At 43.7% G+C, this 21,990-nt stretch overlaps 1 protein-coding gene across 3 annotated transcripts in view; it reads right to left on the bottom strand.

The window, feature by feature from the left end:
* The window catches only part of RPAP2 (RNA polymerase II associated protein 2), a 51,634-nt gene that overhangs the window by 16,466 nt on the left and 13,178 nt on the right, over nucleotides 1-21,990 (bottom strand). For all 3 annotated transcript variants that reach the window (XR_014157406.1, XM_081865920.1, XM_081865919.1), the window contains exons 10-11: nucleotides 21,905-21,985; nucleotides 13,460-13,528 (exon numbers count right to left, since the gene is read on the bottom strand). Coding sequence is in view for 2 of the 3 variants with exons in the window: in XM_081865920.1 (XP_081722046.1) it covers nucleotides 13,460-13,528; nucleotides 21,905-21,985 (150 nt within the window). In the remaining variant the exon portion in view is untranslated. The remainder of the gene's footprint in view (nucleotides 1-13,459; nucleotides 13,529-21,904; nucleotides 21,986-21,990) is intronic.

Genomic DNA, 21,990 nt, shown 5'->3' with positions numbered 1-21,990 from the left:
TAAAATCCTTTCATCAATAGACAAACCGGGGGGGGGTATATTTATACAGAAGAACTTCCTTATACTGTTAAGGGTATGGAGAATCAGTACAGCGAGGCAACAATCTGCACAAGGCACATAAAGAAATAGGGCTGGAGGAGAAATTTGGATTGGTCTGTATTTTAACGCAATTTGCCCTTCCCAAAACAATACATGAACCAAACTGCAGCTATCTTTTGCAATGCACACTTCTCCAGCTTTTGTGATCCAACCAACCAATGTCCATATTAGCAAAAACAAGTATACAAAATTCATTATATTAGGAGAAATTGTCTGCAAAAATGTGTATGTGAGGAAAACGGCACACTGAAAGACTGCTGATTTTTCGGGAGGGCATATGCTGAAATGTGGGGAAACGAGCAGCAAATAAAAACTGACCAATTTGTGCATCCTTAATTATTTTTTTAAGAACCCCACAAAACAACTAACCTGCTTGCAAGCTAGGAATTGCCAACTTGAAAAATTATTAGTGTTTATTAGAAATACGATTCTATTACTCATGTTTTAAAGAGAAGGCAATCTTTCTATTAAGTGAATGTGGTAAAGGTAAAGGGACCCCTGACCATTAGGTCCAGTTGTAGCCGACTCTGGGGTTGCGGCGCTCATCTCGCTTTATTGGCCGAGGGAGCCGGCGTACAGCTTCCGGGTCATGTGGCCAGCATGACTAAGCTGCTTCTGGCCAACCAGAGCAGCACACGGAAACGCCATTTACCTTCCCGCCAGAGCAGTACCTATTTATCTACTTGCACTTTGATGTGCTTTCGAACTGCTAGGTTGACAGGAGCAGGGACCAAGCAACGGGAGCTCACCCCGTCGCGGGGATTTGAACCGCCGACCTTCTGATCGGCAAGTCCTAGGCTCTGTGGTAAAACCCACAGCGCCACCAGCGTCCCTTAGTGAATGTGGTAGCAGGTATAAATCATTACCCGTGCAGCTAACAACTGAAACTGAACAGTGTCATATGTGGGGCAGAGGACAGTGTCTCAGAACAGACAGACCCAAATTCAATAGCCTTGTTCAGCCACTGAAGCTGAGTGACCTTAAGCAGCCTTCCCCAACCTGGTGACCCCCCAAATGTTTTGGGAGATCACTCCCATCAGTCCCAGCCAGTTTTGCCACTGGTCAATGATGGTGAGAGTTGCACACTGCCACCTGCAAGATGCCAAGCCAGGGAAATCTTAAGTTATTCATTGCGGCAGAAGCAATAGGTTATGGGATGTGAGGGAGCCACTATCTCGGGTACTCTTGTGCAGAAAGGCGGGAGATATATTTAAATAGGCGGGTGGAGTTCAACCTAGCCTACCTTACAGGGCTTTTGTGAAAACATAAAGGGGAGGGAAGGGAACAGACTCTGTCACAGAAAAAAACCTGTTTCTTGGGTCTTGGGAACCATGGTGCAAAATTTGTTTATGACATCTTTGAGACATGACCAGATGCACAGAGAACAGGCAAAGAGATGAACAGGTTTCCAAAATATATAGCAGATATGAAAGTCAGCAGAATTTTTTTTAGAAAAACAACAACACAGACTCATAAATCTCTAGAATGCATAAAAAATAAAAATGCATCACAAAGAAGCCATGCACCGCTTTATAGTACTTTACAAAGCTTATGGAAAAACTTAGGGAAATATGGATTCATATGGAAAGGGAGCAGCAGATGGAAGAATGCCAGAATAATCCACTTAGGTAAACATATCATCAATACAAGACTCTATGAATTTACTCACCTGCACCCAGTTACTATGGAAACTACAACCATAAAACTGATCATACCTTCGTTTTAAACTTTCTAAAACAATAATCTGCTTATCTTCATTTCAAGCCAACAAGCAAAGCCAAACACCTGGAATAAGGCAGCTGAATAAAGAGATGACTTTGGGGGCTGCGGGAAGGGGGGAACCTTGCAGCCTCCTTGCGCAAGCATTTAAGAACATCCAAAATGAAAATACATTGCAAAAGTTAAGTACTTCAAAAGTTAAGTACTGCAAAAGTTAAGTACTTAATACTTCTCTCCGATTACTTGCCCTGCACTCCTGTCATATTGAACAGCATACAAAACACAACTTCCAGTACTTTCAGTGGGGCTTGCACTGAACAATGTAAACTCTGAATATCTGTACCATCTTTTTTATGATTAGCTGATTTGCAGGCCTTCATTGGAGGCTCTCAAAATTGGGTGCAAATATCCTTATATCCATGGAGGTCATTCATTTCAGTATCAGAGACAGGACCAAGCACCTGACAGGGAAGGGCACGTCCCCAGAATTAAATGGGGGAAGAAATCCTGAAGGAAATGAAGAATCTTCTCCATGCACACTTAAGACAGAGACCAGTGGTAATTTAGAGGTTCACATTTGTTTATTTTATTTGTCTACCACTTAATAATCAACTTTCTCTGAGCGACTAACAATAACACTGAAAACCATAAAGATTTAGAGAAGTGAAACGAACAACTACAACGGCCCTCCCTTTTGTACACAGAATACGAAGCCATGGTTTGTTTTTAATCATTGTTTGTTCTACAAACCACAGATTCTCTGCCAGACAAGAAAACAAGCTGCAGCTTGTTTTGTTTTTCACCTGCTCTGTCTTGTGGCGTTGTAGCCTGGGAAATGTCTGGGATGGGGTAGCCAAACAAGCCCATGGCTTAAGCAAGGCTGCTGGGTTAAGACATAGTGCCAACCCACAGTTAGAGCAAGCCAGACAAGCCACGGTTTCAGACAGTGGCTGCTTGGTAGAAAGAAACCATGCTCAGTCTGCTGGGTTTGCATATTCAAATGAGCCACGGTTTAGTGTTGTGTGAACTGTGCCAGAGCAAATTAGAATAAATAAACCCACTAGCAGAAAACATTAATACAGCCAAGCTAAATGCACTTTAAAAAGGTATTAATGTTAAAGTACCCATGAAAATAAAAGTGTATTCACATTTTTCTGTTTGCAGAATGGAACAAGATTTAGATCCGTGGTTCCCAACATGGGGGCACATGCCCCACGGGGGGGGGGTTGATTTTTAAGGGGGGCAATTAAAGAATGAGTTATTAACAGTGAATGGCCTTTTAGGCCTCCTCCAAGTGAATAGGAATTAACTTTCTGAATAATAAGAATTATATGTCACCGGCGGGGGGGGCGGGTGTCAGGATTTTAGAGATGCTTAGGTGGGGCGTGGCCAAAAAAAGGTTGGGAACCACTAGATAAAGAAGAGGATTTTTGCAATTCCCCCTTTTCTTTGCATCACTAAGGGCCACATCCTACCCTTTTTTGGAGGGTCCCTTGATCCTCTGCAGCAGCTTTTCAAGGGGCACAAGTGGTTGCAGGAGAAATCAGCAAACATTCCTCCTCCCCCCCTTCCTCCAAGGGAGTGTCCCATGGCCAGAATCAACATGCAGTTAGCCTAGATTTCAGCCAATTGATTTGGGAGGATTTTTGAATGATTACCATTGGTATGGGTACCCTCGGTCTAAACACACACCCCTTCCAACTTTGCATATCAATGCAAAATTACTGGGACTAACATTGTCGTCGTATTCTTTCGAAGGTAGGCAATAAAAATGATGCTTTGAACCAAAAGGCTCCAGCCAGCCAGCATGTTTTCATTTTAACAGATGGAGAGTGCTTCAAGGTTGCAAATGTTTGTATTGAATATATTAAAGTTAGGCATTAATAGGAAGCGGATGCGTTTTCAAGAGCTGCTTCCAATCACAGATACAGCAAATGCTCTGTGCCATTTATCCTGTGATAATGCCTCAAACAGGTTTGTCCGATGGGTGAACCCAAAGTCATTTCGGTGCCAAGCTTTTATGCCTAAATCCTGTTGGTGACAGTCCAGTGGAAGTGCAATAACATCAGGTTGTCTTTTCTTCAGAGCTACTCTGATTACAGCACAGAGTGTCTTTGCATAAGGTGGAGAATGGACTTTTGGAATTACACGGAGCAGGGTTTCTTGCTTTGCTTTGGGCCATGAAGTATGCCGGTCTTGGAACAGGACAACAACATGAGAGGCAGGAGGAAATTGCCTTTCAACGAAACTAAGGTGCTTGTGCACACTCACCTTCCTTCTGCGCTTTCCAGGCAAGGCCTGTGCTTTAAAGCTCTGTTTGTTGCACTTCAGTTTTAAAGAGCAGGTTTTCGTTGGGAAGCTTGAGGGGGGTGACAGACGGACGGACGGACACCGAGCTTTAAAGCACAGGCCTGTGCCTGGAAAGAGCAGGGCAAAAAAAGTGTGGATAAGCTCTCAACCATGAAACTACAGAAGAGAAAGGGTTGGATCCAGTGGATCAGACCCACCAGCACAAGGGATCTTGCACTAGCAGAGATCTGTTTCTCAATGTTGTATAACACAGGGACGCAGTGCAACAGGTCCACTGGCAGAATCATTATAGAAGAGCTTGCGCTAAAGAAAATATAATAGAAAACCCCCCGTCAATTTTCCTATCTTCTAAGCATTACACATACAAGTGCAGCTTGTCTGCTTATAGAACCTCTGCTTTTGCAAAACGACCCACTAGTGCAGCTGTGTGGGACATCGTCCAAGCAAAGGGCTGGATCCCAACCGCCCACAATCCCCTGTGGGTCATTTTGACAGGTGGGCAGGGTTGCTCAGCCCACTACTTCTCTTTCAAGGACACACGACCAGTGCCAGTGATCTGATTGGCTGTGACCGAGTACCTTCAAAGGGGGAGAGTGCAAACCCAACAGAATTGTCTAACTGCAGGACAGACTAGAGTCATATCATGTCTGCACGTTGACGTTTTTTCCTTTGAGGGAGCGGGGCCTCTTCAAAAGTGAGCCTGGAGAAGGAGGCTCCTTGAGGAACAAGAATCATAGAATTGTATATTTGGAAGGGACCATGAGGGTCATGCACAGTCCAACCCCCTGCAATGCAGGAATAGTTTGCCCATTGTGGGGCTTGAACCCATGACTCCGAGGTTAAGAGTTTCATGCTGTACCGACCGAGCTATTGGAGCTCACTTGAAGCTCCCAACTGCTACTTGGCAGCTGCATCTCTCCATGCCCCACACCTGATGTCACATATGGGCCAAGCTGGGTCCCAAGTTCAACACTAGCTTTATTTAACTCGGCACTACCATGGATTCCACCAAGCGTCACGCTTAGAGTAGAATCCTGGAAGCAAAAGTCATAACTAATTTAAGTCCCACTGATTTCAGCGGTCCTACTAGAAGTACTTGCTGATGTTTTATGAATACAGTGGTACCTCGGGTTACATACGCTTCAGGTTACAGACTCCACTAACCCAGAAATCGTGCTTCAGGTTAAGAACTTTGCTACAGGATAAGAACAGAAATCGTGCTCCGGTGGCGCGGCGGCAGCGGGAGGCCCCATTAGCTAAAGTGGTGCTTCAGGTTAAGAACAGTTTCAGGTTAAGCACGGACCTCCGGAACAAATTAAGTACTTAACCCGAGGTACCACTGTACTGTGAACCACCCTGAGACCTCCGGGTATATATAAATTCTTCTTCTTCTTCATCATCATCATCATCGAAGTCCTCCTCTGAACTATATGTTTAAAGCAGCATTATGCCACTTTTAGCAGTTGTGGCTTCCCTCAAAGAATCTTGGAAGCTGTAGTTTGTTAAGGGTGTGAGGAGACCCCCTATTCTCATCCCAGAGTGGTTTGACAATCAATCCCTCTTCTTAAGGATCTGGGAATTCAAGATTCTCCTTTCCCACCAGTGTGAGGAGATCACAAAGGTCCTCTTGTTAGCTCTTCACCTGTTTTGCACAGGAGACAGATATATCTAGCTCTGCAGTGCTAACAATCAGGCTGGGTGTAGCCAGCAAAGGGAAGCAAGGTGATTTGCATCCGAATTTGATCAGATAGTGGCAGTGAGACGTCCTGTCGGTGACATCTGGCTGATGGTTCAGTGGTGGAATTCTCGCCTGCCACATGGGAGACGTGGGGTTGAGTCCTGGTCAATGCAACAGCGTGATGTGTTCAAAGGGCTCGTCTGCTTTGCATGCAAAAAATGCCAGGTTCAATCCGCAGCAGATAGGACTAGGAAGGAATCCTGCCTAAAACCCTGGAAAGTCCCTGCCAGTCGGTGTTGATAACCTTGAGCAAGACGGACCAATGGTCTGGCTATGCTCTGCCTCCATGGCAATATGGTTCTGAGTACCAGTTGCTAGAAACTGCAAGAGGGGAGAGTGCTCTCATGCTCAGGTCCATGCATGTGGTTGGCCACTGTGAAAAGAGAATGCTGGACTAAGTGCGGCATTGGCCTGATCCTGCAGGCGCTCCTTATGTTCCAAATCTGATGACCCGCACTTTGGTCATTTATAAAAGGAAAAGCATCAGCTCAAGGCTAAGCCATGCAACCAACATCAGGTGTAGCTCAGTTTTATGGAGTCTTCCCCAGTCCTTTGCCTATTGAAAAGGTTAATTCTGTGTCCAGGGCAGCTGTCTAGGCTGAGACCCTACCTGCCCGCGGATGGTCTCACAAGAGTGGTGCATGCTCTAGTTATCTCCCAGTTGGCCTACTGCAATGTGCTCTACGTGGGGCTACTTTTGAAAGTGCCCTGGAAACTGCAACTAATCCAGAATGCGGCAGTTAGACTGGTAACCGGGAGTGGCCACCCAGACCATATAACACCGGTCCTGAAAGACCTACATTGGCTCCCAGTACGTTTCCGAGCACAATTCAAAGTGTTGGTGCTGACCTTTAAAGCCCTAAATGGCCTCAGCCCTGTATACCTGAAGGAGTGTCTCCTCCCCCCCACTGTTCAGCCCAGACACTGAAGTCAGCTCCGAGGGCCTTCTAGCGGTTCCCTCACTACAAGAAGTGAAACTACAGGGAACCAGGCAGAGGGCCTTCTCAGCAGTGGTGCCCACCTTGTGGAATGCCCTCCCATCAGATGTCAATAAAATAAACAACTATCTGACTTTTAGAAGACATCTGAAAGCAGCCCTGTTGAGGAAAGTTTTTAATGTTTGATGTTTTATTGCTGCATTATTATTATTATTCTGTTGGAAGCTGCCCAGAGTGGCTGGGGAAACCCAGCCAGATGGGCAGGGCATAAATAATAAATTATTATTATTATTATTATTATTATTATTATTATTATTATTATTAAAAATAAGTAAGCCCTCTGGAGATTTACGTTCTGTATAAACTTGCTTGCAACAGCTTGTTCACGTTGACTACTATAAGGGTTCAGAGGAGTTTCAGGCAACGGTTGTGTTTTACTTTGCACTATGTACAAAGCCCTTGTATGCAGATCTTTCTGTCTCTGTGTTGCTACATCTCGTAAAGCAAACCTCTGGAGTCTCTCTCTCCGCATGACACATTCTCCTAAAGTGCGCATTTTTAAGCAATGGCTTTTCCATAGCCATCGTGGCTGTTTTGAGTCCATTTGACTTACGGAGTCCCAACGCTTTGCCACGCTACTCCCAGAACATTTGGAAAGTCTCTAAAGCTTTTAAGGCATGGGGAAGGAAGGGGGGTGGGAAACTGTTGCATGGGCTTTGTAGATGCAACTGACCACAGTTCACTGGAATCAGCCCGATCAGATAAATAAAATGAAAGCGGACGTTTCTGGAGATTATCTTGAAAGCTTTCCATTAGACTGTACCAGGGGTATTCGCTAACAACAGCCAAGTGTCCTGGCTGAGGTATAGAGCAACCCGTTGCCAATCTTAGCATGCATCTTCTAGATATCTTATTTGTATCTGTTTACCTAATTCAGTTGATATCCAGTAAAGATATTGGGGGTGGGGGTGGGGAGTAGTGGGAGATGTATTTGCCAGAAGTTTTATTTTATTACAATATGAATACATCAATATTTTGATAGAAAGGTAAAAGTGTAACGAATTGTTTCTCCAGCTTTCTGTTGCAGCAGTGAAATACAGTGGTACCTCGCAAGACGAATGCCTCAAAAGACGAAAAACTCGCAAAACGAAAGAGTTTTTCGTTTTTTTAGCTGCTTCGCAAGACGGATTTCCCTATGGGCTTGCTTCGCAAGACGAAAACGTCTTGCAAGTTTGTTTCCTTTGTCTTGCAAGTTTGTTTCCTTTTTCTTAAAACCGTGCATTCACTTCGAGGAGCAACTCATAGCACGCGGTGTGGTAGCCTTTTTTGAGGTTTTTGAAGACTTTGGTGATTTTTGAAGCTTTTCCAAAGTCAGTGCTTCGCAAGATGAAAAAATCGCAAGACGAAAAATCTCACGGAACGAATTAATTTCGTCTTGTGAGGCACCACTGTATTCAGACTGGAACAAAGAACATGCAGTAGGGGGAATAGTTGATCCTTAGGAATGAAAGCCAAACAAGGCATTCAGACATTGATAAGAAACACATTGGAAAACAAAAATAAACTACTTTATAATATGATCATGGGACACGCAGAAAGTACAAAACAATGCTGCTACATGGGAACATGAATCCCTCCCAAAATATAATTACAGATGAGCCCCTTGCATATGTATCTCAAGCATGCATCCAAAATCAATGACTGTTTTTTGCTCTCGCAGAAACACACCAAGTCAAAAGTGGAGGGTGGGTGTATTACACACAAGGACTTGGAACAATGTATGGCCACCTCTGTTAGGAATGCAACCTTTTGTGAATATGCATTACAAATCAAAGCAAATGTTTCAGTTAATTTTTGAGTCTACATTGTTTCTGGTAACTTCTGTTAAGAAGCCTGACCAACTCTGAACCATAAAGTTCACAGATATTCCATCAAAAGGATGAAGATTGCATTCAAAATTCCAAACTGTGTATTATGGGCGTGGTATCAGCTAATAATAATAACAATTTTATTGTTTATACCCCGCCCATCTGGCTGGGTTTCCCAAGCCACTCTGGCGGCTTCCAGTAAAATATAAAAAATAAGAAAATGTCAAGATATTAAAAACTTCCCGATACAGAGCTGCCTTCTGATGTTTTCTAAAGTTGTGTAATTATTTATCTCCCTGACATCTGATGGGAGGGCACCACTGATGAGAAGGCCCCCTGCCTAGTTCCCTGTAACCTCACTTCTTGCAGTGAGGGAACCGCCAGAAGGCCTTCGGCACTGGACCTCAGTGTCCGAGCTGAACAATGGGGGTGGAGACGCTCCTTCAGGTATACAAAACGGAGGCCATTTAGGGCTTTAAAAGTCAGCAGCAACACTTTGAATTGTGCTCGGAAACATACTGGGAGCCAATGCATGTCTCTCAGGACTGGTGTTATATGGTCTCAGCAACCACTCCCAGTCACCAGTCTAGCTGCCGCATTCTGGATTAATTGTAGTTTCCAAGTCACCTTCAAAGGTAGCCCCATGTAGAGTGCATTGCAGTAATCTAAGTGGGAGATAACCAGAGGAAGTACCCCTCTGGTGAGACAGTCCATGGGCAGTTAGGGTCTCAGGCTGCATACCAGATGGAGCTGGTAGACAGCTGCCCTGAACACAGAATTGACCTGTGCCTCCATGGACAGCTGTGAGTTCAAAATGACTCCCAGGCTGCGCATTGGACCTTCAGGGGCACAGTTACCCCATTCAGGAGCAGGGAGTCTCCCACACCTGCCCGCCCCCTGCCCCCAAGTACTTCTGTCTTGTCGGGATTCAACCTCCATCTGTTAGCCGCCATCCATCCTCCAACTGCATCCAGACACTCACACAGGATATTCACTGCCTTCACTGGCTCCGATTTAAAGTAGAGGTAGAGCTGGGTATCATGCGCATACTGATGAACACCCAGCCCAAACCCCCTGATGATCTCTCCCAGTGGCTTCACATAGATGTTAAAAAGAATGGGGGAGAGGACGGAGCCCTGAGGCACCCCACAAGTGAGAGCCCAGGGGTGTGAACACTCATCACCCAATACCACTTTCTGAACACGGCCCAGGAGGAAGGAGTGGAACCACTATATAACAGTGCCCCAGCTCCTCTAGTCAGTCCAGAAGGATGTCATGGTTGATGGTTTCAAAGGCTGCTGAAAGATCCAGGAGGACCAGGAAACAGTTTCCACCTCTGTCCCTAGCCCACAGAGATCACTGACCAGCGTGACAAGGCAGTTTCAGTCCCATGATGAGGCCTGAAACCTGACTGGAAGGGATCCAAATGGTCTGCATCCTCCAGGCGTGCCTGGAGTTGTTCAGCAACCACCCGCATAATCACCTTGCCCCACAGAAGTTTGAGATTGGCTCAGAAAACCCAAGTTTAAACAGGCCACCTATCTTCATCTGCTGTGTAGACTATAGCTTATACACGGCCACATAGACAACCTGTTGACTGTTTCATAATCTGTAAAGAGGCCAGTCTGGCTTTAACTTTTTATATCATATTATACACAACTCATCAGCACTCAATGCCAGTTCATGACCAGATTTTTGGAGAGCTGTTTGAAAAGGAATCAAAAAAATTGCAGTTTTGGTACCCAATATAGCAGCCTAGGTTTTAAAATTGCATTTGCTATCTGCATCCTCTCTCTTAAGGAGTACAAGATAACATACATGGGGATTATTTTGTTTTATACCCTCTAACAACTGTGTAAGGTAGGGTAGACTAAGAGCCAGTGACCTGGCTCCAGGTAACGTAATGAACATTGTGACTAAGCAGGTATTTAAATCCAGGTCCCCCAAGCTGGAGGTCCAACAGACCACACTATTATTAGAGCATCTTCCTCTTATAGAAGTAGAATACACCTGTTTGGTGACACAGATAGATGGTCCTATTCCTAGGAAGTTTGGTATTAGAGGGTTTGGGGGGGGGAGGGCGGTTGACAAACTTAAATCATTTAGGTCTGAAAACATTTACGGCTCATCGCAGAGACACACATATTTACTTGTGAACAAAACAGGCACCCTTTTATTAAATGTAAAGACACCACTTGAAAAATTCATAAGATCTGTTTCACACATTAGGAATTCAACCAGAAAAGTGTAGAGGGGGAAAAAATGACAAAAGATTTGTTCTTATGGTTGATAAAAAATTTATACCAAGGCATTCAAGTAAAGTTACTTTCTGTGTTCTGATTTAATGAATCATTTGAGCAGTATCTGGCCGGGGTGACACTGATGTAAGGCTCATTGAAGCCTGCTCTAATGCCTACTGGTATAGCCTTCCCTGGGACAACAAAAGCAGAACAATGTGTCAGACTGAAGCAAGATCAAAGTAAGTGCAGTTCTGGGGATGCTATGGGGCTGGCCTACAACACATCTGGATCTGTGAATGGCTGGCAAGCACATTGGCTGCCCTATAGACTCCAGTGACCCAGCAAGCCCAAAAGGAGGGGAAGCAGCAGGGCGGTAATAAACAGCCTTCGAAGTAAGATTTTCGCAGTCTTGTAGTTCAAGCTGAAAGCCGTACAAAGATTGCTCGATGGTTTCAACTCTTAACTAAAAGGTAGACCACGACATTTTTTTAAAAAAGCCACCAGTGATTTCTTTTATATGTTTTTTTTAAGACAGAACAACCAGTGCCAGTTTTTAAAACACAGTTTACAAAGTGCCTTCAGATGCTGTGAAACATTTCCCCTCTGCCATTTAATTTTAACGGCAGGATCCGTGTGCTGATATTATGTTTCCCGTCCTACTGCTCTCTGGGACGAGGCTTTGCAAGTGACTGCAGTACAGTGGTACCTCGGGATGCGAATGGGATCCGTTCTGGAGCCCCGTTCGCATCCTGAACAGAACGTAAGATGCAATGGCGTGTCTGCTGGTCGCGTTTTGCCGCTTCCGCGCATGACGTCATTTTGAGCATCTGCGCATGCGTGAGCGGCGAAACCCAGAAGTAACGCGTTCTGTTACTTCTGGGTTGCCGTGGAGCGCAACCCGAAAGCGCTCAACCTGAAGCACATTCAACCCAAGGTATGGCTGACTGTAAATGCAAGAACCTCAAAACAGAATAGTGCGGACAGTCATCTCATAGCCGCTAGGACACCGTGCCCAGTTTTCTGGGACACAGGTGCATGTGCGGGGAGCTGAAGAAGGGCAGAAATGTTCTGTGTGCTAATGCTACACTTTGTTAGATTGCATCCCAGGTCTATGCAATTACTTGGATAACAAAGTGAGGGAACTAAACTTGAAACTTAGCTCATTAGGACCCTTAATTCATGCGGTCCCCAGGGCAAGTGTGTCAAAGAAGCTTTGGGGTATCAATGAAATGTCTAAATCAGCAAGGCTGAACTAAAACAAAGAACAGCAGTTTTTCATTTAAAAAAGGGCCTAGCTGCAGAATCTGTTTCAAAAGCCAAGCTTTACTCTGGGAATATATAAAAGAAAAGGAGAGGGGGAAATAAGAGCATGTGCAGAATGCACTGTCCTCCTCAGACTATCCCCACCTCACATCTATGGAGGGGAGGTAAAGCATTCTGGTGAGGTGGATATCGGAGGTCGTTTCAGAAATAACGTGTTGATTAAATGGAAGCAGAGAACGCTTACATAATCCAAATTAAAAGGCCTGCTTAAATCATGTAAGAGAATGCATAATTAAAGAGACACAGACACACAAACAAAATGCTTGGGCAGAATTTGTTGACAATGTATATATCTGACACCAATTATAGCCAGGCAGCCTTGCAAATGGCATGTCAACAGTTTTCGTGTTTCACTGCTTTTGCTTGAGAAAAAGAGAGCCCTTAACATGCATCAGAAATATTTAAACCCAGGTTGGAGAATCTGTGATGCTCCAAATGAATGAATGAATGAATGAATGAATGAATGAATGAATTTGTTGTTACGACCATCATGGTCATTTCAACCACCACTAAAAAGAAATATACATACTGCGGGGCCACAGGGTCCCCACTTCTGATTTCAGCACAACGTGATAAAGTGCAGTGTAAGTTACAGAATCATCTTAGCCCTTCTTCCCCACTCACAATTTTTTTTTGGAGGGGGTGTATATTAAATGTTTGGGACACAGAATGTGTGCTCCTTCATGGCTACCTTTAGACACTTATGGTTGCAGGGCACACGATGCAACCACCTTTCCAGATTTAAAGCAGGCCTGATTTAGAGTCAGCACCTGGATGGGAGACCCAGCTAACTGGGAACCCATCACAAACCGCCCTGAGAGTGCCATCATGGAAGAAAGACAGAAGAAAAATGCACCAAATATATAAAAATAGACAGATATGAGTAGACGGCAAGGTAGCTTGCTAATGGCTGAAAGAACCAAAAACCATTCTCTCCATTTCCAAGCCTAAGAAATTAACTTTCTGCAGACTTTATGGGAAGGAAAGGCAATGCCCTATTTGACTCTCCAAGGTCACCCTCATGCCCTGTTCTTCTACATTCTTGTCCCCACTGCAAGATGCTGGCAAGAGATAGCCAACAAAACTGGCCAGATTAAAGACTATGCCTCTCTTACTTAACCAGCTGACCACTCAGCAACACTGAAGAACCATTAGCACAATTCTGTTGCTGCTAATAAACTTAACAAAAGATTGAGAAAAAATGAATTCAGTTGTAGTACTTACACGGACAAAAGCACAATGGCAATCAGGGTCCATACGGGAGTTTTGTGAATAATATTTGTATTTGTTAACCTGGAAAAAAAACACCACGAGCATTAACAGTTGTATTATTTCAGAAATTGTTGAGTGATGTAAAACCAATAATAAGTCAACTTTTTATGTCTACTTTTTTAAAAAATTGGCTTGTTCACACTAGCCCACAAAATTATCTATAGGTAAAAGGTTCTATAAATAATTCCTCCAAACCAGGGTTATTTGACGAAAGAGGTTTAATTTCAATGGCAATATAAGAAAGGTAAAACTGCTTCCACTTTTCACATTTGATGGCAGCCTTTAAAAATGACAGATGCCTTCTTATTAATTGGGGATATACTATGCAAAAAGGGATGCGGGTGGCGCTGTGGGTTAAACCACAGAGCCTAGGACTTGCCGATCAGAAGGTTGGCAGTTTGAATCCCCATGACGGGGTGAGCTCCCATTGCTCAGTCCCTGCTCCTGCCAACCTAGCAGTTCAAAAGCAAGTCAAAGTGCAAGTAGATAAATAGGTACCACTCTGGCAGGAAGGTAAACAGCGTTTCCGTGCACTGCTCTGGTTTGCCAGAAGCGGCTTAGTCATGCTGGCCACATGACCCGGAAGCTGTACGCCGGCTCTCTCGGCCAATAAAGTGAGATGAGCACCGCAACCCCAGAGTCGGCCACGACTGGACCTAATGGTCAGGGGTCCCTTTACCTTTACTATGCAAAAATGCAAATTATGTCTTATGCTTAACTTATTACTAGTCATTTACTTACTATACTTTATGTATTTGACAGTGGTTTTGTGAACCTGTGGGATTCTCTATACATTAGCCTGCCTTTCCTCCAAGGAACTTAAAGTAGCTTTTTCTTCCCACAGACTATACATTTTTATCCTCACGACAACCCTATGAAGTAGAATAAATCAGAGAGACAGTTAGAGGACCAAGATCATCCAGCAAGCTACACGGCCCACAGAGATATGAACTGAGGTCTCCCCATGCATGTTCGGGCAAGAAAAGCAAATCATACATAAAATTAACATCTTGCACAATTCATACTTCCACAGCTGGGGTCTAGCTAGGGGGCAGGAGCAGAAAAGCTTTTTCAGCCCCAGAGCAACCTTCCAGGGGCCATATGCAGTAGTGCAGGGGGCCAGAGCCAAAACTGGGTGGAGCCACAAATGTCAATATTGCATTAGTACAGTAGACTAGTTTTGACGCACCCATCTCTACCCTCCCTTTGAGTAAGCAAATGGCATTACCAGAGAAATTCAAGGACACGTTCCATCCAGGCAATAAACAGAGGGTGCAAAGGACGACTGGGTAAGGATGTAGCTTGGGAAGAGTTTGCAGAATGGGGAAAATCTCAAGGGTTGGACAGAGAAGCTTTGGAGGACCACATCTGGCCCCTAGTCCTGAGGTTACCTACCCCTGGCCTACTGACTCCTGCAGGACCAATATTACAGCACAATAAAAATTTAAAAAGCACCAGAATTCCTCTCTTTAGAGTCATACCTATGTCTGGTTTTATTTATTTATTGAATTCAACCATCGCTACCTTATGGGATATCTTTGGGAGAAAAGGCTAAGCAGTAAATCATTTTCTGGATTCACTCAGTATCTGTCAGAAATTCTACTTTTTCCACATAAATTTTGATGTATTCCTTAAAGATAGCCCACTCCTTTCACATTTTGAAAGGAGAGTAAAGTTAAGATAAAAGAAGAGATTAAAGAAATATTGAAATGCGTTTAAGCTAGTTGGAAAAATATAGTAGCGTAACAAGAACGGCTGGAAGTCAAGTCACTTGGTGGGTGTCCGTATGGGGTAGGTGTGTGGGCATGTTGATATGTATAGTATAGGTAGGTATTATATAGAGTAATGTAGGTATGTTTTAAGTTATGAAAATTAGGTAGTGTGTTGTGTACGTGTATTGTGTAAATGTATACGTATGTGTTTTATATGTTAATAAAATAAATAAATTAAAAAAGAAAGAAAGAAAAGGCTAAGCAGTAAATCCTACACAAATCCAGAGTGGAGTCTCTAAGATAGTTGGAAGACACCTTGTATATCGCCTTCTGATGACTCCTGCAGCCAAGCTGGTGCCAAACGTCTTGCTCTGCTTTCCTTTGGACCACATCAAAGACTGTCATCTGGGCAGTCCAGGATCTCCATTGACACGGCCCAGGGAAGTAACGAACGCCACAGTTTGACATCACCCCCAGAGGCACACTCCATTGTCTCTAGAGACAGCTGGATGCCAACAATACTGTCCCTTCTCTCAAAGAAGCTCATGCTAGCACTCAATGACAATGTTTTGAAAACATAGAATTATAAAATCGTAGAATCATACGAGTTGGACGGGACCACAAGGGTCATCTAGTTCAACCCCCTGCAATGCAGGAATTTACTACTTCTTCCTTTCTTTCTATCCCTTACCCTGCCACCCACATGGTTCTTTTCTACTCAATTTGGAAAAGTACTCTGAAAATAAACTTCCAATATCATCTTGGAAAAGGCATACAAAATGATGGCACATATTATCTTTAGGAAAACATACAGAATTATCATTAGTCCCTGAAGTTCAACCCAACCCCACCCCCCACTAAGGAGATTCTTGCATCCTGGTCCTAATCAGATACAAAACAGATCATCTAATGTTAATTAAAGCTGATGCGCAACTGACTAGGAAGTAAGCGTCACTGAACTCCATAGCAGTGTTTGAAATTAGCCAGGCGTCAGGCACATTTTGCACCTGGCTTTTGACTACTTGTGACCAAGTGAAGATGCCTGGGTACCAGGATGGCGCCTGACATCTCCACCATCTGGAAGTGCATGCCTAGGGATCATTGGATCTGGACTGTTTTCACATACTAATACTCCATCTTGTCGAATTCTATCAATTCTATTTTACCTGCGCAATCAGAATGAATTTCTGGAACCAAATTGCTCTTCCTGTGCAGCCTGAGCAGGAGCAGTCACCATTAAGAAAGAGAGGTCGGAATTGGCCAATATATATGTGGAATGTCCCTGGATCAAGCGACTTTTCTTTTTTAAAATTCTCAAAGCTCTTAACCTAGTCCTAGATCAATTGCCAGATGTTTAACTGAGAATCAATCACAGTCAGTCCATCCTTTGCCCCAAAATGGCAACTAGACATTCCATTTTGGCAACTGTAACCTTGGTTTAAGGAGCCATTTGGCAGCTAGCTTATATATCTGAGTTTCTGACACTGCTCTGTAGGATTTGCTTCCAGGAAAACATCTTCAGAAGAGTTTTTTTTTTAATTTTTTAAGGGCTTGTGGCAGTATGGGAAAAGCCCCACTCTACGCATAGCGAGGTGTACTTACAAATAAGAGACGGAACAAAAGGCTGAAGGTCTGGACTCTATGCTGATGACAGTGCTAAACACTTACAAAGAAAGGCCTGACAGAATCATTCTGACAGGCAATTCATATGTAACCTTCCAGCTAATCGGCCCCGATGAGATACAATGGAAGAGACAGGTCCAAAAATCACTGGGGAGAGCTCTGTCAAACAGCAGAGAACGCGGCTTTGTTTCAGTGCCCTACAAGGAGGCACTATTGATCACAGCTCAAGAAGGCATCATTCTCGTACACAAACGGAGAGATGCAGTTATTTGTGTCAATTAACTCTCATTCAATGTCAGTATTGATTGGCAAGGTCTCAACACTAGTTGTTGCCATCAATATGCTCCTTACAGCGGAGACACCAACAATCCGCTCTGCGGAACAAGGCAAGGCAGAGACGGCTGCATGGCTAGACGGGAAGAGAGGCCGGGGTTCCTCAAGCCAGAAGCCGTCAGCTCCAACTCCTGTCCCAGAGCAAGTTTCTCACCTACACAGCGGTAGCGAAGGAGCCGCTTCAAGAAGGAAGCATGCAACCTACAGGTGTGAAGCCTTAAATAATGAGGAGCAGGGAAAGGGCAGTCGCTTTCAGAGACAAGCTGTGCGTTGACGCCAAGGCCTCAGAAGAGAGAGAAAGCTTTCAGGAAACAGTCAAGAGCATGTCCCATGTAGAAATGGTTCACTAGTTCTACCAGCTAACACTATTTGCCTCGGCGCGGCACAAGTCAATAGGGTGGAAAATAGAATTTCTCTTCTTTTAAAAGTTATTAGCCCATATCGCTTTGCTAAATGTCAGGCAAAATGCATGTGCCTTTCAAATGCAAACCCTCCGGAAATGAAACACACCACAAACATTTGGTTGGAGGCGGCAAGTTTAACCAAGGCTGGAAGCAATGGTGGTTTCACTTATAATAATAATAATTTTATTATTTGTACTCCGCCCATCTGATTGGGTTGCCCCAGCCACTTTGCTTCCAGCATATATACATAAGAAAACATTAAACAGTAAAAACTTTCCTATATAGGGCTGCCTTCAGATGTCTTCTAAAGGTTGTATAGTTAACATCCAAACCATGTAAGGTAAAAGTGCATGTAATAAGCCGAAGACCATTCATTCACAGGCGAACATGGTTTGACTTCTGCCTTAGACCAAGTAAAGCACTAGCAAAACCAGCTGCCAGTTGAAAAGGTCTAAAGCAGAGCCAGGGAACCTACTGGCCTGCAGCTTTTCTGGACTACAATTCTCCTCTGCCTCGGCCAGCAATGGTCAGGGATGATGGAACTTTAAAGTCCTGCAGCATCATTCCGCAACACAGTAATTCAGTTTTGCATCATTTTGTGACACAGTAATTCAGTTTTGCATCATTTTGTGACACAGTAATTCAGTTTTACTAGCAAACTGGAGGTTAAACTAACCCTTTCCAGCCCTGGGAAGAGCGTGGGGAGCATTTGTGCAACACACCTACTCACTGCAGCCAACACACTTAATGTATCGCGACAGTTTGGAAGGCTTTGATCTAAAGGGCTACAGGTTCCCCAGCCATGACCTAAAGCTCTACTCCTCTTCTTCCACTCAGAAAATTCTGAGTCCAAAAAACAAGTCTAGAAATATTGAGGACCATTTTTATTAGTATCTCACTTGCAAACGTGCAACCCCCCCCCCCCCACTGCTCCCTTCTTCGCTCGTCAACAAAATGACCCAGACGGCTCTGGAGATTATTTGACATCTCAGCTTTCGTAACAAAAGCATACAGGCACTGAGGGACTTTGCTTAGGAAGAACTATAACTGTTCCTAAAACGTCTCCAGAGAACTCTTTAGTGTACTTCCCAGCAGTGGAGATTGAATAAAATGGTGCACAGCCAAGGATGAACAGCACGCGCTCCTTTAAAAACCAATGGAGCTGAAAATGGCTGTTGCTCAGTTCACCACACGCTCTTTTAACCGTCGTTGGGGGCGGCGGTTGTTTGTTTTTGTAGCTAAATTCCCCTTCATAATGAACCATGCGTTTTTAGAGCAGGGCTTCTCTCAGACTCAAACACACAAAAGAAATACCTGTCTTACCACCATTATTCTTTTAATTCTTGCTTTGCTATTACCACACTGTCTTTTGGTCACTTACCAAGCTGTAATTAATGTAATTTCATCGTCAGATGGTTTTAATTTTAGTCACAATTAGTCTTTACAAAGGATTATTGCTGGGCATCATGAATGGTGAACCGGAGGCCCTCTAGTTGTTATCAAACCCTCTTCAGCTCCAGCCAACATGACCAATGGTCAGGGGTGATGGGGATTGTAGTTCAACAATATCTGACAGGCCACAGACTTGGGCTTCCTCCTGACACACAATTTTACCTATCGTCTTTAATTTCTGGAGTTAAATGAATGCAGCATTGCATTATGACCGTGGTTTGCAAATCCATTTCCAATCATGGTTGCAAAGGAGGTAGCCATGGTTAGCAAAAACAAAAAAACAAAAACCCACCAGTGCCGATATAATGCACAATGGTTTGCTTCCAGAATGAAAGAAGGCAGTTAGGAAAGCAAGATAGCATTAAGATTGCATGAGGTCACTGAAGGTGGAATAATATGTCTCTTAAAGTTGATCCTTACTCTCTCTGCCTCCCTTTGAAGGAAAGGCGACCTTAATTTCCTCGTCAGTGCAAACCACCATAATCCATCGCAACACATAGCTAATAAATAACCAAGTGTACAGGTCACCAAAAATACACTGAGCAGAAATACACTTACCTAATGATCTTCTAAACTTTAAAAAATATTTTAAGACTTAGAATGTTCCATATTATGTCCATTTTGGTTTGTCTCTCCCAAAAATTCATGGCATGCAGAGCTAACAATTGTGTGGCCCCTGGGATTCCACTTCTAAGGCCTCCCAAGCGCTCCCTCCCTGCCACACAGCTGTGTAGGGCCTAAGCAGATCCATGACATCAGGGCAGCTAAGCCAATGGCATCAAGAGAGGTGAGGCAGGCAGAGGGGTCATAGGTTGAAGAGGGGACTGTAAAAGTGAAAACGTCAGAAGAAGATGCAAAGAGAGATGCAGAACAGTTGGGGAAGATTCCAGATGTACCCAAACACATGCTCTCTGCATTCTGACAAAATGATGCCTGGCTACAGATTACATTCACAACCAGTGAGCTCTAAACAAGCGATTGAACAATTTCATTGCTATCATTTATTTCTCACTCACCTACCATAACATGTTGTAGGTGGTTTAAGGTAAAGGGACCCCTGACCATTAGGTCCAGTTGTGGACAACTCTGGGATTGTGGCGTGCATCTCGCTTTACTGGCCGAGGGAGTCAGCGTACAGCTTCTGGGTCATGTGGCCAGCATGACTAAGCCGCTTCTGGCGAACCAGAGCAGCGCACGGAAACGCCGTTTACCTTCCCGCCGGAGTGGTACCTATTTATCTACTTGCACTTTGACATGCTTTTGAACTGCTAGGTTGGTAGGAGCAGGGACCAAACAACCGGAGCTCACCCTGTAGCGGGGATCCGAACCGCCGACCTTCTGATTCGCAAGTCCTAGGCTCTGTGGTTTAACCCACAGTGCCACCCACGTCCCTATAGGTGGCTTACTACTTAATTAAAAAGGAGCAGTTGCAATGAAACATTTTTCAAGAATGAAAAATGATGAGGTTGTGTTCTTCCTTTCCCCCGACTCTCTCTCTCTCTCTCTCTCTCTCTCTCTCTCTCTTTTTTTTCTCTCTCTCTCTCTCACACACACAGTCCCTTCCAAACCAGCAAACTCAGCATAATTCACAGTGAAGTCTTCATTTTTGTGATTAAAAAAAATCTCCGAAACGTAAACACCAGAAACTCTGCAATCAGAATATACAAACTGCAACTGCCTTCGTGTGCAGCTTTAATCTAATGAATTCAGACAAGATTACTTTTAGGATCACAATGATATTCTGATGGATGTACGTATTTGCTTACTTTAGTTTGCAGAAGGTGGGGTTTTTCATTGCTTTGGTAAGGACAGATTGTGAATATGAAGACCAATATAGAACTCCCACTTCCTGAACCCTTGAAGCAACAACAACAAAGCCAACACAATTTGCTAAACCTTTGAAACCCAGGACTAGAAGCTTGGTTTTAACATGCGAAACAAAAATAAGAAAATTCTGAGTAAAGATATCAGATTACGGGCAAGATGCCAGATTTTACACTGCAAATTCACTATTATTTCAGATGTGCATGCTAGGTAAAATAAGCATGCTTTTGAATACATAGGAGCTGGATTTAGCCTCCAGCCACCCTGCTTTAGGAAACTTGGCCAGATACAATGACCCACAGGTATCATTTAGGACTCTAATTCTTTACCCATGTTCTCACAATAAGGGATCGTAGCTTGCCACTCACTGGTGCCACTTAAGAATCATAAAGGTGGGAACCACAAAGGTCATCTAGCCCAACCCCATGCAATGAAGGAATCTTTTGCTCAATGTGGGCCTCGATCCCACAACCCTGAGATTAAGAGTCTCATGTTCTACCGACCGAGCTATCTCAGCAGTCAGCTCTGAGAGTCTTTTCTGCTGCTAGGATTTTGTTAGCCAAAAACCTGGAAAACACAAGAAGTGCCAACAGTGGAGGAATGGCAGATGAAGATGATGGATTTTTGGGAGCTAGCCAACCTGACCGGAAGAGTCCACGACCAGAAGGAGGAGGAGTACCAGGAGGAATGGATGAAATTTAAAGACTATTTAGCTAAATATGTTAAGATAACTTAAATAGAAATACCTGCAAATACCAGATTGGCTTAGGATTTAAATATTTGATGTTATAGAATAATATGTTTAAAGTTAATAAGATAAGAAAGAAAGATGTTAATTGACTAAGTATATTTTATGAGAAATTAGTTTTGGAAAACTGTTACAATGATATACATTGAAAATCAGCCAGGGGGATTCGAGGAAGTCACCTAACAATGTTAATAATAGTGGAATAATTATAGTTAGGATTTATGTTTGTTTGTTTGTTTGTCTATAAATTTGGAAAATAAATTAAAAAATTTGGGGGGAAAGGAGAGTCTTTTCTGCTTACCTGAACGTCTTAACGAGATCTTTAAGTTCACTGTAAACATCCCCAAGAGGAATCCGAAGAGGGCCCAAAACAGCAGGCAAACTGGA

The sequence above is a fragment of the Podarcis erhardii genome, assembly GCF_964252035.2.
Source record: "Podarcis erhardii genome assembly, chromosome: 6".
In the NCBI taxonomy this organism is placed as follows: Eukaryota; Metazoa; Chordata; class Lepidosauria; order Squamata; family Lacertidae; genus Podarcis; species Podarcis erhardii.
Note: the sequence above shows the minus strand (reverse complement) of the source record. Positions and strands in the feature narration are given on the sequence as shown.